The sequence below is a fragment of the Lagopus leucura genome, unplaced genomic scaffold, assembly GCF_019238085.1.
Source record: "Lagopus leucura isolate 7727_CA_CO unplaced genomic scaffold, USGS_WTPT01 Super-Scaffold_100028, whole genome shotgun sequence".
NCBI lineage: Eukaryota > Metazoa > Chordata > Aves > Galliformes > Phasianidae > Lagopus > Lagopus leucura.
In genome coordinates, this window is record NW_024962279.1 from 6937424 (window position 1) to 6950859 (window position 13436).

General features: G+C 46.2%; 1 protein-coding gene across 1 annotated transcript; it reads left to right on the forward strand.

Annotated features, from left to right (window-relative positions):
* Positions 1–202: 202 nt before the first annotated feature.
* Positions 203–13090, forward strand: EDEM1 (ER degradation enhancing alpha-mannosidase like protein 1). Its single transcript, XM_042880946.1, has 12 exons — positions 203–624; positions 942–1014; positions 2195–2298; positions 3129–3300; positions 4532–4715; positions 5171–5345; positions 5882–6002; positions 6395–6565; positions 7143–7216; positions 8147–8243; positions 8973–9158; positions 9998–13090. The coding sequence occupies exons 1-12, from the start codon at positions 218–220 to the stop codon at positions 10085–10087; spliced, it is 1854 nt and encodes a 617-aa protein (XP_042736880.1). The 5' UTR covers positions 203–217; the 3' UTR covers positions 10088–13090.
* Positions 13091–13436: the final 346 nt, after the last annotated feature.

The window sequence follows — 13436 nt, forward strand, 5'->3', positions numbered from 1 at the left end:
GTGCGCTGCCACGACTGCCCCGGCCGCCGCCCCGTCCCCTCTGCCCTGAGTGACGTCGCAGCGCGCCTATGAGCGAAGGCCGCCCGCGCTTCGACCAACGGGCTGCGGGCGGGGCGGGCTCCTCCCCGCCGAGTTCGCTGTTTCTCTTCCGCCGTCAAAGGAGACGCGGCGCGGGCGGGCGGCCCGTCGGAACTATGCGCGCGGCGCGCGGGCGACCATGCAATGGCGCTCGCTGGTGCTGGGGCTGCTGCTGCTGAGGCTGGGGCTGCACGCGCTGCTGGCGCTGCTCCCCGCGCTGGCGCCCGGCCTCTGCCTGCGCCTCCGCCTCCCATTCCCCTTCCCGCCGCGTTCCGCCGCCCTCGGCCATCCCGGCGCCGCTCGGCCGCCTCCCGGCGGGGGCTCCTCGCACTGGGGTTCGCTGCGGGGCGGCGGCGGCGCGGCGGGGCGCGATGAGTACGAGAGGCGTTACAGCGCCGCGTTCACCCCGCAGCTGCGGGCACGGCTGCGCGACGCCGCCCGCGGTATGTTCGCCTTTGGATACGACAGCTACATGCAGCACGCCTTCCCCAGCGACGAGCTCGACCCCCTGCACTGCTGCGGCCGCGGGCCCGACCGCGACGACCCGTGAGTGGGGCTGGGGGGCCGGGCCGGGCCGGGCTCCGGGAGGGGGGGGCTCCGGGTCGGTTCGGCCTCTGTGCTCCGAGCGGTGTCTCCGCGTTCCTGGAGCAGCCCGGCAGCGCCGCTCCCTCTCTGCGCGGCCCGTGCCGACGCCCGCCCTTCTGCGGGGCTCCGTCCCGCTCTCCGACCCGAGCCTTTCATGGCACACGGCGTCTGGCCGTCGCCTCTCACCCCGAAGCGCCTCGCCTGACTTCGCGTCGCGTGGCAGCGCCCTGAAGCTCTGCTGGCCGTGCTGCCTGACGCCTGACTCTTGTTTTATGCAGCTCAAATCTGAACATCAACGATGTCTTAGGAAACTACTCGTTAACGCTGATAGATGCACTGGATACCCTAGCGGTGAGTTGCCAGAACACTTGGGTTTTATTCCCACGTTCATGTCTGGGCAGAACACACGTTGCCCCAAAGAAATGTTAATTAGCAAGGAGGAAGGTCCTGCTGTCACGGATGAGAGCAGTAACGGGCCGGCAGGGAACAAAGGTGTACAACAGCATCTGTGATATCTTCTCTAGCCTTCGGTATCTCCTAACCCTTAGCTAACCTTCACAGACTTTAATCTGTCCTTCAGAGACTTTAATTGCTTCTATAACTGCACTTCTACTGTATGATAGAACTTCAGAATTACTGCAGAGCCCGCTTGAGCTAAATTGAATCAAAAGCTCAGGGAGGAAGTTCAGAAGGTTAGCTGGAAGGACCAAACTGAATTTTGCAAATTAATTGAAAGGTATGCTAATGTAACTGAGATACAATGTCAAAGAGCATTCGTGTTGCTAGTTAAAATCTGAAGGCAGTGACATAACAGGATGTGGTCATGACTTTCTGAAGGGTTGAAGTCAGGTGGATGAGAAGCCCTGAGAGGCATGAGAAACTCCAGATGCCCTTGGAAATATGGACGTCTGGTCTGTTCTGCTCAGCTGTCAGCAGTGGAAATGAGGCTAGGAAAGTGGGAGTCTGTCACTGTTTGTTTGCTGGTTAGTTCCCAGGTGAGGGAAACTGAGAATCAGAACTAGCACAGAGCTTCTTTTAGAATGCTTATGGAACTGCAGGTGTTGTTTGCAGTGCATTTGAATTGAGGTGGGATTATGGTTGTGAATGACTACTGTTAGGTAGTACTTTAGAACAGATTTTGCAGGGAAGAGGTGAAGGATAAAAGGGGGGTGTAGCAGTGCATCAATTTATTTGACGACCTCTTGAAGGTGGTCTTTCTAGGTCCTTGAACAATTCTCATAGAGTCCTTTACTCTGAGGCTGAACTGTGACCATATTAGAAGAAAAAAAAGGCCAAACCCAAAGCAACCCCCACTGTCCAACAGCAACTTCTTGTTTTAAATGCACTTTTAAATGTCTTGTAATGGGCAGTGCCTGGGAAGTCTATTAGCAGGAGCTGGAAGGGCTCTGTTCAGGATCTGCATAATGCAGCTGTTGGTCTAAAATGTGTGCTTGACTTTTTTTCATTTTCCATCTTCTTTTGAAGCAGTGATTATGCATAATAATAATAATACTTTTTATTCATATAAAAGGTAATGGGAAATTCCTCCGAATTCCAGAAGGCTGTGAAGTTGGTGATTGACACAGTTTCATTTGACAAAGACTCAACAGTCCAGGTTTTTGAGGCAACCATCAGGTATGTAGCTCTAAATCAGAACCAGGCTTAAAGGCTCGCTGTGCATATGCTGCAGATTCAAAGCAAAATCGCTGGTAAGGATTTCTTTGGTAGCCTTTAGTACGTAATTGTTCCTTGGCTAAATTTTTTTCTAAGCATGCTATGAAAGTGTTGCATCTCTCCATGTTTGATATTATTTAGTGAGTCACGTGTGCTGTGGTGCAATGGTAGTTTCAGCTGTCTTTGGCTTTCAGCCTGCTACTTTCTGTCGTTCATCTTGCAGCAGGCTCAGCTCTATGCACCACAAACAGGCCGGCTGATGAGCTTGCATGTTTTGATCATCCTCCATGGATCTTCTGTTTGCTTTCAGTTTTGTTTCGTATGAAAAACAGAACTTGCCTGCCTTAGAGATGGGTTTAAAATAGCATCTGACATTGAATGGTTTCATTATTTGAACTGTGGCCTTAATCTGTTTATTTAATTGCTGCTTAACTTCACTAGGATTTTGGGGGGGGGAATATTAGGTTTGGATATCAAACTTAATGTCATTTGCAGCAGTTAAAAAAAAAAAAAGGTGGGGAATGTGATCTGTGCTTAGACTTGGTAGGGTAAAATGTGCTCCTGGGTGAGGTGAATTTTGCAGAACAAGATCTTGATATTTCTGCAGATGACAAAAGCAGCGTGACTTCTGGATGTTCTCACTAACAAACAGTGGTGGAAAAAGATCTCTTTCTGTAGTGTCTGTAAGGAGCAGAAAGCAGTGCTGCTGTTAAACGTGCTGCTGGTGAGGGTTTAGCTGGAGAAGGTTCAGATTAGACTTAAAACCTGGAGCTCTTTTCCTTTTCCAATAGGGTTTTGGGCAGCCTGCTTTCTGCCCACATAATAATTACAGATGCCAAACAGCCTTTTGGTGACATGACCATTAAGGATTATGACAACGAACTGCTACACATGGCTCACGACCTCGCAGTGAGACTGCTGCCAGCATTTGAGAACACCAAAACTGGGATTCCCTATCCTCGGGTAAGTGAGCACGTCAACAAAGAGTGGAGGGAGTTTAGAAGCAGCAGCTCTCCTGTCCTGCAGCTGAAGTTCTGTGCCCAGTTCGTGCAGCTGAGCTTTTAGCCTGCACTGAGTTGCACTGAAATGGGGCGTGTGGAGGAACTGCAGTAAGCTGTGGTGAAATGAGTGGTATAAAAGTTGTTCCTCTTGCCTAGTAAATGTTTTCTTCAGGCTGTTTCCTTGCTCTGTGTACATTGCTGCCTGTGGGTCAATAGTCATTTGTTTCCATGCTGTTCGGCTGGGATGTGCCCTGCCCTGTGCTTTCCACAGTAACAAACAGTGCTGTCAGTGAGAAGGTTGATGAGAAGTACAGCAAAGGCAAATGGTCTGGGAAAATACCTGTGCTGGAGACTTGGTACTAAAATAATCGTGGTGACCAAAGAAAACAAGGCTGAAATGATTGCTGTGTTGGGCTTGGATTTTGTCACTGTCTGGAGTGCTGCTCCGTGAGGATTCCAGGATGCTACAGCATACCTGAATGCGGCACCTTCTGCTTTTAAACACTCAACACATAAGAAAAAAGACACAAGTTCTAGAAGAGTTCTCAGCTATGAAACTAATCCTTGCCTTACTGGTGTGAATTGCTGGGTTCAGCAGCAGTGCTTTTCTTCCAGACATGTCAGGTGTTAAGAGCAGGAGTTCTGCTCAGAGTGTGGGTAAGGCAGCTGATGGTGGTGTAACCTCCCTTCAGCATTTGTGCCATAGGGAAGTTGAGGAGCGTTGAAACTCTTGACTTGAGGAGTGCTGAAGTAAGGGAAGGAGTGCTTGCATCACTCCTGGGAGAACCTGAACACTTAGCAGGAGTGATGAAAGAGTGGCTTGTAATTTTGGAGAGGTTAGCAAATGTAAGAATGACAGAAAGGATTTCCCACCGTAAGGGTGATATTATAAAGCTGGAAGATGAATCTCAGGAATTTCCCAGGCTGGATGTGGCTCTGGGCAGCCTGGTCTGGTGGTTGGTGCCCCTGCACACAGCAGGGGGGTTGGAACTAGATGATCACGGTGGTCCCATTCAACCCAGGCCATCCTATGATTCTGTGAGTTATTTGGCCAAGCAGCGATGTGCTGGTTCTGGTGCACTGCAGAAATCAATCAAGAAAGGCCTTATAATAAATGCAAGGCTGCAGGTCAGAGCACAGCTTCGTGAGGTGCAGCCTGCCTGGTTGCTGTTAGCACTTCCTCTGCTTTGCAGGTCAACCTGAAGAAGGGAGTTCCTCCAAACAGCAATAATGAAACTTGCACTGCAGGAGCCGGTTCCTTGTTGGTGGAGTTTGGCATTCTGAGCAGGCTGCTTGGCGATTCCACGTTTGAGTGGGTGGCCAGGAGAGCTGTCAAAGCACTCTGGAGTCTCAGGAGTAACAACACTGGACTGCTAGGTAATCTCTGAGGTGGAGCTGTGCTGTCTGGCTGTATTAGAATGCTGTCACTCCACAGGTTTCGTTCGTGTATTAAAGACTTTGTTGATCTGTTGCATCTGTAGCTGTTAAGTCATGCTCTCCTTGTGCTTTCTGTTGGCTTAATAGCACTTCACAATTTCATTAGAAAAATGGATTGTGAGAGTCCTTAGGGCATGGGTTTCCAAAGACAAAATTTTCATGAATCTGCGAAATGAACCAGGAGGTCTGCATTTCTCTTCCTGTTGATATGGTTGAGGTTGGTACTTAAAACAAGAGCAGGTGTATTCCAGCTCCTGGGATGAATGCACTGTAGCACTTGCATTGAATGTAATCTCTGTTTATTCCTCCTAAGGCTTTTTGGAAGTTTTGTATTCTGAAGTTCCTGTCTGATGCACTTAAGAATGTTAGACTAAAGCTTTTGTCTGTTCTATCAGGAAATGTTGTGAATATTCAAACTGGCCATTGGGTTGGAAAGCAGAGTGGCTTGGGAGCAGGATCAGATTCGTTTTATGAATACCTCCTGAAGTCCTACATCCTCTTTGGAGAGAAGGAAGACTTAGAGATGTTCATTGATGCTTATCAGAACATTCAGAACCACTTAAGAAGGGGGTATGTTACATCATATGAGTTTCATATCTCTAAAAACGTATATATTCTAGTAAGATATGATGGCTTATATAATGTTTGGTCACCCTCTAAAAAATTTCTGTTCTCTTCTTCAAAGAAGAAAACCTTATTTTTGTGGTAGTCACTATGGAAAGAAAGCTATGGTCTGTATGGCACTGTTGGTGCAAAGAAGCTGAGCTGGTTACCATCCAATTCAGTAAACCCTAGGCTGAAAGAAGGCTGTAGAACTGTGATGGCAATGTATTAAATTAGCTAATGTAGTACTTCTTAAGGCCTGGTCTTACCTACTGTGCTTCTCGGTAGGGATTCTGCTGACGTAGCTGAAGGATATGATGCACGTAAATACATTTTCTGAGATCTGGATGGACTTGTCTGTGCTTTTCATGATGTCTTTGAGCCCAGCTCTGACAAACTGCAGCTTGTTCTCTCTGCTGTTGGCAGTGCTGAGAGTTGAACATGCATTGTGTTCTCATAAAACAGTGAACACTTACACATGCTTATGGTTGGTTCCTTGGCAGTCGAGAAGCTTGCAATGAAGGTGAAGGTGACCCGCCTTTGTATGTGAATGTAAACATGTTCACTGGACAGCTGATGAACACGTGGATTGACTCTTTGCAAGCCTTTTTTCCTGGACTACAGGTAAAGCAAACTTTATTTCTATTAAAAGACTGTGTGATGCAGTGGGCAGGTTCTCAGAGAGGCTCATTCTGATCCTAGCCTGTCAGTGAGGCTGAGCATCTCCTGAGATGAGCTTTAACCTGTGGCTTTGAACTGGCTGCTTGGTAAGAGAGAGCTCTAGGACAGCTCAGCCTCTGTGCTGGAATAACATTGCTTCAGTGCAGCGTTACGGCGTTGGAAGGCTTGGCCTCTTTATGTGAGCTTTGGGATGCTTTGTAACTTGCTCATGTAACCTCAGTGTTTGTATGTGTGAGAGAGCAGTGTTTCACTATATGACGTGTTCTTGTACACAGAAAGCAGTTTGCTGGCCTTCAGTATTAAGCATGCATGCTTATGGCTGTTGTCATACCTAGGTGTTGATAGGAGACGTAGAAGATGCCATTTGTCTCCATGCTTTTTATTATGCCATATGGAAGCGATATGGAGCTCTCCCAGAAAGATACAACTGGCAGTTGCAAGCACCGGATGTTCCCTTTTATCCACTGAGGCCAGAGCTGGTGGAATCCACCTATCTTCTTTACCAGGTACTTCATTACTCCCAGCTTACAGCTCGTGTGTTGGCAGAGATGACTTTCTTCAGTCGCTTTTTCCCCCCTGCAGTCCTTGCTGAGTACTGAGCCACTAGAACTTCGTGGTTCTGTATCTGCACTTCTTACAGAGAGGTCTCTGTTTCGGTGGTTGATTGTTATGTTATGAAGTTGCTATGTTGCTTGCTTTGAAAGCAGCCTTTTTAATACATAAAGCGAAAGCAGACTAAACGCCCTGTTCAAGAATAGCTGGCAGATTTTTACACAGAAGAGACCTTGTGACTTCTTAATAGAAATCACTGAAGTAAATGTAATTGCTTTCTCTGCTGTGTTGTCCAGGCACGGTCTCTGGCAGCAGATGCAGTAAACTGAAATGGCTTTCTGGCTGTAGGAAAGCTGTCAGAGCTTGACTGCAGAGTTTTACTGCATTCTTGCACAGAGTAATCTAAGTCATGTTCCTATAAAGATAAGGATAGTGTAACATGTGAGAATCTGATACTGCTGTGCCTTTAAGTGCTACTTTTACAAGATTTCCAAAATTCTGACTCTGCCTGTGTTTTTCTTCCTTGTTTAGGCCACAAAGAACCCATTTTACCTTCATGTGGGAATGGATATTCTACAGAGTCTGGAAAAATACACAAAAGCGAAGTCAGTCTTCAGTGTTGTTTGCCTTCTCTCACTGCTATATGCATATCTGTTTTGTATAAATGCTCTATAGAATCCAATCTGCTAAATGTAGGTAAACCAGAAAACCCGATTCTCCATGAAAACCACAAGTGATTATTTATGTATTGAACAATTATATTTCTCATTTGAAAATGAAGCTTATTGTCCAGTGACAAATTTATGTGCCTTCAGAATTTTACAGCTACTCTTTAAAATCTGTTACTGATGATCGGTTGGCAAATCTGGTAACATCATTATTTTCCTAAGGCTCCTGCAAGAGTAATTCTCACCTCATGGGCCTGTGTTGTTTAACTAACTGGTAACATGGCTTGCAAGCTAGGCTGCTGCACATCAGCTTTCTTTTCCAGCCAGCAGCAGGGAATTCTGCACATCTGTTGTGCATATCTGAACTTCTTGAAGGGAATAAGGGCAGGATGGTGGATCTCTGTTTAGCTGTGGGTGTTTGCCTTGCTTTCATAGCTGTAATGTCTTATAAAACTGTAGTGTTCTGAAGTTAAATGGGATTTGGATGCTGTGTAGGGGTGTGGCTGAAAGAATGGTAAGTGTACTGTGTGATGGCTTGCAGCTTCATCCAGAAAAGTAGTAGGTAGCTCAGCAGCAAACCTTTTCTTGAGAGCAGGCTTCCAGAACTGTCTCTCATGTGGGGAAATGACCTGTTTATGCAGGGTAATTGGAGAGCACCTTGCTTCTTTGGAAGGTGCTGTTAATAAGTCTGCACAGTGGAACAGTCAGCCACAGTGCCGGTCCCATCAGGATAGCAGAAGTGTCAGTGCTTCCTGAGAAGAGACTTGTTTCATTTCAACCTGACCCCTGGTGCATTGGAACGGTCTGAAGTTGAGAGGTACTTAGGGAGGAGTTCTTCTAAGCCCAAACTAAACTTAAATCTTGCAGGTGTGGCTATGCTACCTTACACCATGTGGTGGAGAAGACAAAAGAAGATCGAATGGAGAGCTTTTTTCTCAGTGAAACATGTAAATATTTGTACCTGGTATGTATGCAGTCATTTCAGTTACTCTCTTGCAAGTTTTGTGCACAAACACACCAAGAAGGCTGAAACTGTTAGAAACTGTGCTGGGCTCTGGGGAACCAGAGGTATTTAAGTGGCAGTGTGCAGCTCCTTTCTTTGACCCCACTCTAATCCTGGAGGTTTGGGCAGCTGCCTGGGCTCACTGCTGAAATGAAACAGCTGGCAGCTCTTTCAGGGTTGGAAGCTGCAAGGAAGGGGAGTAAGACTGAAGGTGGCTGCAGCTCAGCTGAGTTGCTGCTTGTAGCCTTTTTAGATGAATAGCAGCAGCCCTTCAATTACTCTCTATCAGGCTTTGGCAGTCACAGGAGAAAACATTTGAGCCAGCGTGGTTTAAGCTACTGTTCTCAATGTCCTTTACTATAAAAAAAGTGTGATTGAATAGCAGCAGTGGAATGCCAACTAAAAATGTCTGCATAGAAAGACATACAGCATAGAAAAGTGAGGGCAATTGAAGTTGTACGAGAAGTTTTGCTCTCTTCACTCCTGAAATATTAAAACTGTTTCTTCCCATTTGCTCTGACTGCAGTTAGGCACTAAGAAGCACACTTTTCATGTGATCCTTCAGATGCATGACTGTGTGATCTGATGCATGTGACTGTTGTGACTGTGCTTTTTAACTTCTTAATGGGGGAACTTGAAAAACGTGCATGCTTAATTTACTCAATTCAGCTCCGTCTCTCTCTTCTTTAGTTATTTGATGAAGACAATCCAGTGCATAAGTCTGGAAATAAATATATGTTTACTACTGAGGGACATATTGTGTCTGTGGATGAACGTTTTCGGAACTCGCTGTGGCAGGATATCCTCCCTGGGGAAGAGGACAGCACAGAAAAAGTTAAACCTAACGAATTAAAGGCCGTCAACTTCAGCTCTAATGTAAGGTTCCTGTGGTGTTACTGGAGGGTTGTGTGCTGGGCTGGACTGGGCAGTTGAAGAATGGCTTGGGGGTGGCACTGCAGGGTTCTGCTTTGTTTCCTATGTAAGCTCTAAATAGCCAAGCAGCTCCTTTGTTAAAACAAACCCTTGAGCGTGGAAATGAACAGGTTAGGTAATGTGAGAGGGGTAATGCTGAAGGTGGATCCTGTCCTCTTTTGAGTGTTTTGTAGTAAGTAGTTTCTTCGTTGTTCATTTTGATATTTTTCCCTTCCACTTTTCCTTGCCCTTGAAGTTTTCCTTTGTTGCTGTGATGGAGAGGGAAAAGAGCAGAGGGTGTGAGGTAAATAAAGGTGATTTCTCTTGAACAGCAAATGACTGAGTACAGAAGTATGGGTCCATTGCCCATCAACAACCAAAATAGTTATGTTTTTAATTCACATGTTTTTAAGTCTCTGCTGGTAGCTTCTAGCGTGGTTCCTTCTCTCTCCCTCCCCTGTCCTCTAGAAAAGGAGCATTTTATCTTAAAAAAAACCCAACAACACAAAACATTGACAGTTGTCATAGTGAAGGAAATACTGACTGAATAACAAGCTGCAGCAGTTTGGCTTGTATTTGGAAACTTGCAGCTTGCTCTGGAGAAATGCTGTTTGCTGATGTTTGTGCTACATGTTTGTAAAGGAAGGGGGAGAGAGCACTGAGAGTGCTGCTGGTTACAACTTCCTGTACTGGGAAGGAGGCTGTGGTCATCAATGCTGAAATGACTGCTATCCAAAGGGGATATGAATGGGATTGACCGTTGGCAGGTTTTATTCTTAAAAATATTCTCATTTTGTTACCAGTGTAACAGAGTTCCGGATGAGAGGAGATATTTGCTGCCATTGAAGAGCAACTACATGAGACAGATCGATCGGATGGTGGGCTTGATCTGAATGGTTCTTCAGAGTAACTTCTGTCGTGTGTCAGGAAGAGCATGGGATTTGGCTCTGGGCATTCCTCTTCAGCTACACGGCTGTGTGTGCTGCCAGTGGGTGTCCCTGTGCTTGTTAGTTTTCGATGATGGGTATGAAGGGAGGTTTAATTCCCTTACGAGTTCAGTCTTCTGAACTATGGAAGCTCCATGTGCCACCCAAATAGAGATCTCTCGTTTTAAGACTTCCAATGAAAAATGTTGAAAATGAAGGTTGGATATACTTCAAAAGAGGAAAAAGGAAAAAAAATTGGCATGTGCCACTTAGCTACCTCTTTGTAGCTGCATTACAGATTTCCCTTTGGAAAAGGGAGGGTCAGGTATTTGATTTGAAATGATTGTGGGGTTGGGGAAGGAATGGGAAAGTGCAATTTCTAACACCACGTTTAATTATCGGGTTATTCTGACCAGCAATACACAATCTGAAGTACTTCTCAGGTAGGGACCCACTGGCAGTGGGTTTTGGCTAAAACAAAAACGCTCTGTGTTGAACAGTATCTTGAAATCTCTTGATCACATAAGAAGCTGTCAGGATAAGTCATGAGATCCCTCATGTGCACGGTTGAATAGAGCTGTGCAGTCACAAGGGCTGTAGCTACAGAAACCAGTAATAACACAAATTTGGTGCCTTCTTTTGTAAGGGAGTGCGGGGTGGGGTAGGGAGGGGGGGCAGAACTTCAAAGCCACTCAGCTGTAGCAGCTAACCTCCAGTCACAGTGCCTGCCATGTGCCTGGTGCCTCTTCCAGAGAGATGCTGAGAACTGCTATGAGTCTGTGCAGAACAAAGTGTTTCACATTCCTTACAGCATTAATATGTTAGTGCCTTATGTTTTCCTCAGCGGCAGGAGAAACTGAGCTTACCTGGGAGGAGGGATGGAGTATTTCTGAACAGCTAGTTGAAACAGGCAGTTGGTCCCAAAGTAATTTAAAAAGTAATTGACGTCTGAGACAACTTTGAAAGAACTTTTTAAACAGCGCAGCTGCTGTTCCCAACCCAAAGAATGCTTCTGGGTTTATTTTCTGTCGTTGTAATGGGTAAAGGGGCCATCTCTGCATCATCCCAAGGCAGGAGTCAGTGGGAGGTGGGAGCTCATCCTTCTGTCATGAGGCAGTTTGGTACGTGCCATCACAACTGCATCGTGCCTGCAGGAGCTGGCGGTGCTGACCACCATGCTGGAGTGCATTGCAGGCTGTGCCTTTGGATTCCAGTGAGAAAACTGCTGGTGCTTCGTCCCACCGTCTTCAATTGCAGCTCAGGTGCACTGGAGGAATAGCAGTGTGAATTTTCAGGAGGAAGGCAGCTGAATTCTGAGGGATGAGAGCAAGCTGGGGCCCAACAACTTCATCCAGTGACAACTTTTTCCAGTGGCTCCTCATTGCTTACGTGCTTTTTAGATGCTGCTGCTGACTGCAGTTGAAGCAATGGAAGGTTACTGTTGGGTTCATTGTTTTTAAATTAAGGCTTAAAATAAGGGCAAACTTGATCTGCTGTATTTTCACCTTTTTATGATAACGTGTTTTCATAAGCCATATATTGCAACTCAAAACATTTCTAATAAATATGAAGTTAGTGCTTTTAAGAGGTTATTGCTTGAATCTTTCAGTGTGCAGATGCATCTCAGGGACCTCACTGTAGAATCTTTTATTCCGTGGTAGCTGGATCTTGTATTCAGGCAAAAAATACATATATTCCTGTCTTCCTGGTTTTAATGAATGTGTTTTAATAGGGGTTTTGGAGGTAGAGGGAAATGTGTTAAGATTTCCCAAAGCTCTGCAATAGAATCAGTTGCCTTTGCTATCTTAGGCAGCTGGCAATTCCAGCTCCTTCAGAATTGGCTTTGCAAACAGTGTCTGCCCAGTTGCCTAAATCAAAGCAGAACACAAATTCAGTGTTAATATCCAAACGTGTTGGGAATGGTTCTCCTTAACCAGCAAGCATTGACTTTGTGAACATCTACAGAAGTGTGGGAGGATGAATAAAGGGAGTGCAGGGCAGAGACAGCAGAAATGCCTGGGGTTTCTGAAATGCTGCAGGGCCAGACCTGGTTGTGCTCAGTAATGTGGAAGCAAAGCACAGCGTTCTGGAACTTTCCACTTCAAATCGCTGTAGCAGATGCCAACGCTGACGTTGCCCTGGGTGTGCTGTGGATGTTTCTGGTGCTGGTTTCTCCCCAGCTGGCAGTGGAGCTCTCTGAATGTCGTTATGCATCGTGCAGTTGCCTCTGTGTTTTGTGCCTTCCGAAAAGCCTGAGCCCTGCTCAGGGTTCCAGCTGAGTGTGACGCACCAAAGTCTGTTCCAGAGTTTTCCCCAGGGAAGCACAGGGCTGTAATGAAGTTGCACGGCATCCTGCCACCTTGCTTCTCACTTCTCATGTGTGCCAGGAGCAGTGAAAGTCGATGTGCAGTGGGAGCAGAGCAGGCAGGTAAGGCAGCCTTTCAGCCCGCGGTGACTTGGGCCATTAGTTGCAGTGCCAGCTCTTAGCTGGGCAGCTTCTCATTAGAAACAGTGCTGGAATTTATGTTGCTGAGGTGAGCCGATGGCTGTCATCCCACAGGAGCATCCCTGCCTCCTGGGAGGCTGGTTCTGGTACGTGGTGGAAGGTTTGTGTTCTTCAAACAGCCGACTTTTCTCTTTTGGAATACGGAAGTGTTCTGAGATACTTTGCTCTGTAATGGCAGGGCACATGCTATGCACTAATGTGGGTATTTTTAAAATCAGTGGTAAGTGAAATTGGTAACACTGCTGGAATAACTTGCTGAAACGTTTTGTATTTCTTGGTATAATGTGCAATATAATTTTTTTCTAATTAAAGATGCAGTGTATGCTTAATTGTTGTTTTTCAACAGAGTATTTAATTGGGGATGAGGAACTTTTAAGAGGACCAAATGAGCTTCTGTAAAATGTGTGAAGTTTTCAAAACTGAGCTTCAGTTTTAAAGTTTTGCATTAAAAATGATGTATTTGACCACTTCTAGCTGTGTTTTTCTGTAGTTCATCATAAAGCTTACGTGTCATCTCCCAAAGACAGGGAAAGATGAATTGGAGTGCGTGTACCTCATTGCTGTTCACCAAACAGGAGAACTTCAGGAGGTGAAGGTGGGCTGGGGGAAGCAGTGATGGAGGGAAACAGGGCTGGGGTCTGGTCAAGCAGGTTTGGGGCTCTTGGTGAAATTCTCTGTGGTTTGACCTGCCTGAAGAGCTCCAGATAAAGTAATGAAGTCCCAAATCAGCGCTCTGGTTCTGTTGTAGGTCCCTGGGGAGTCTTGTGTGTGTGGGGAGCGTGGATCTCCACCTGTGTGCCTCAAACAGTG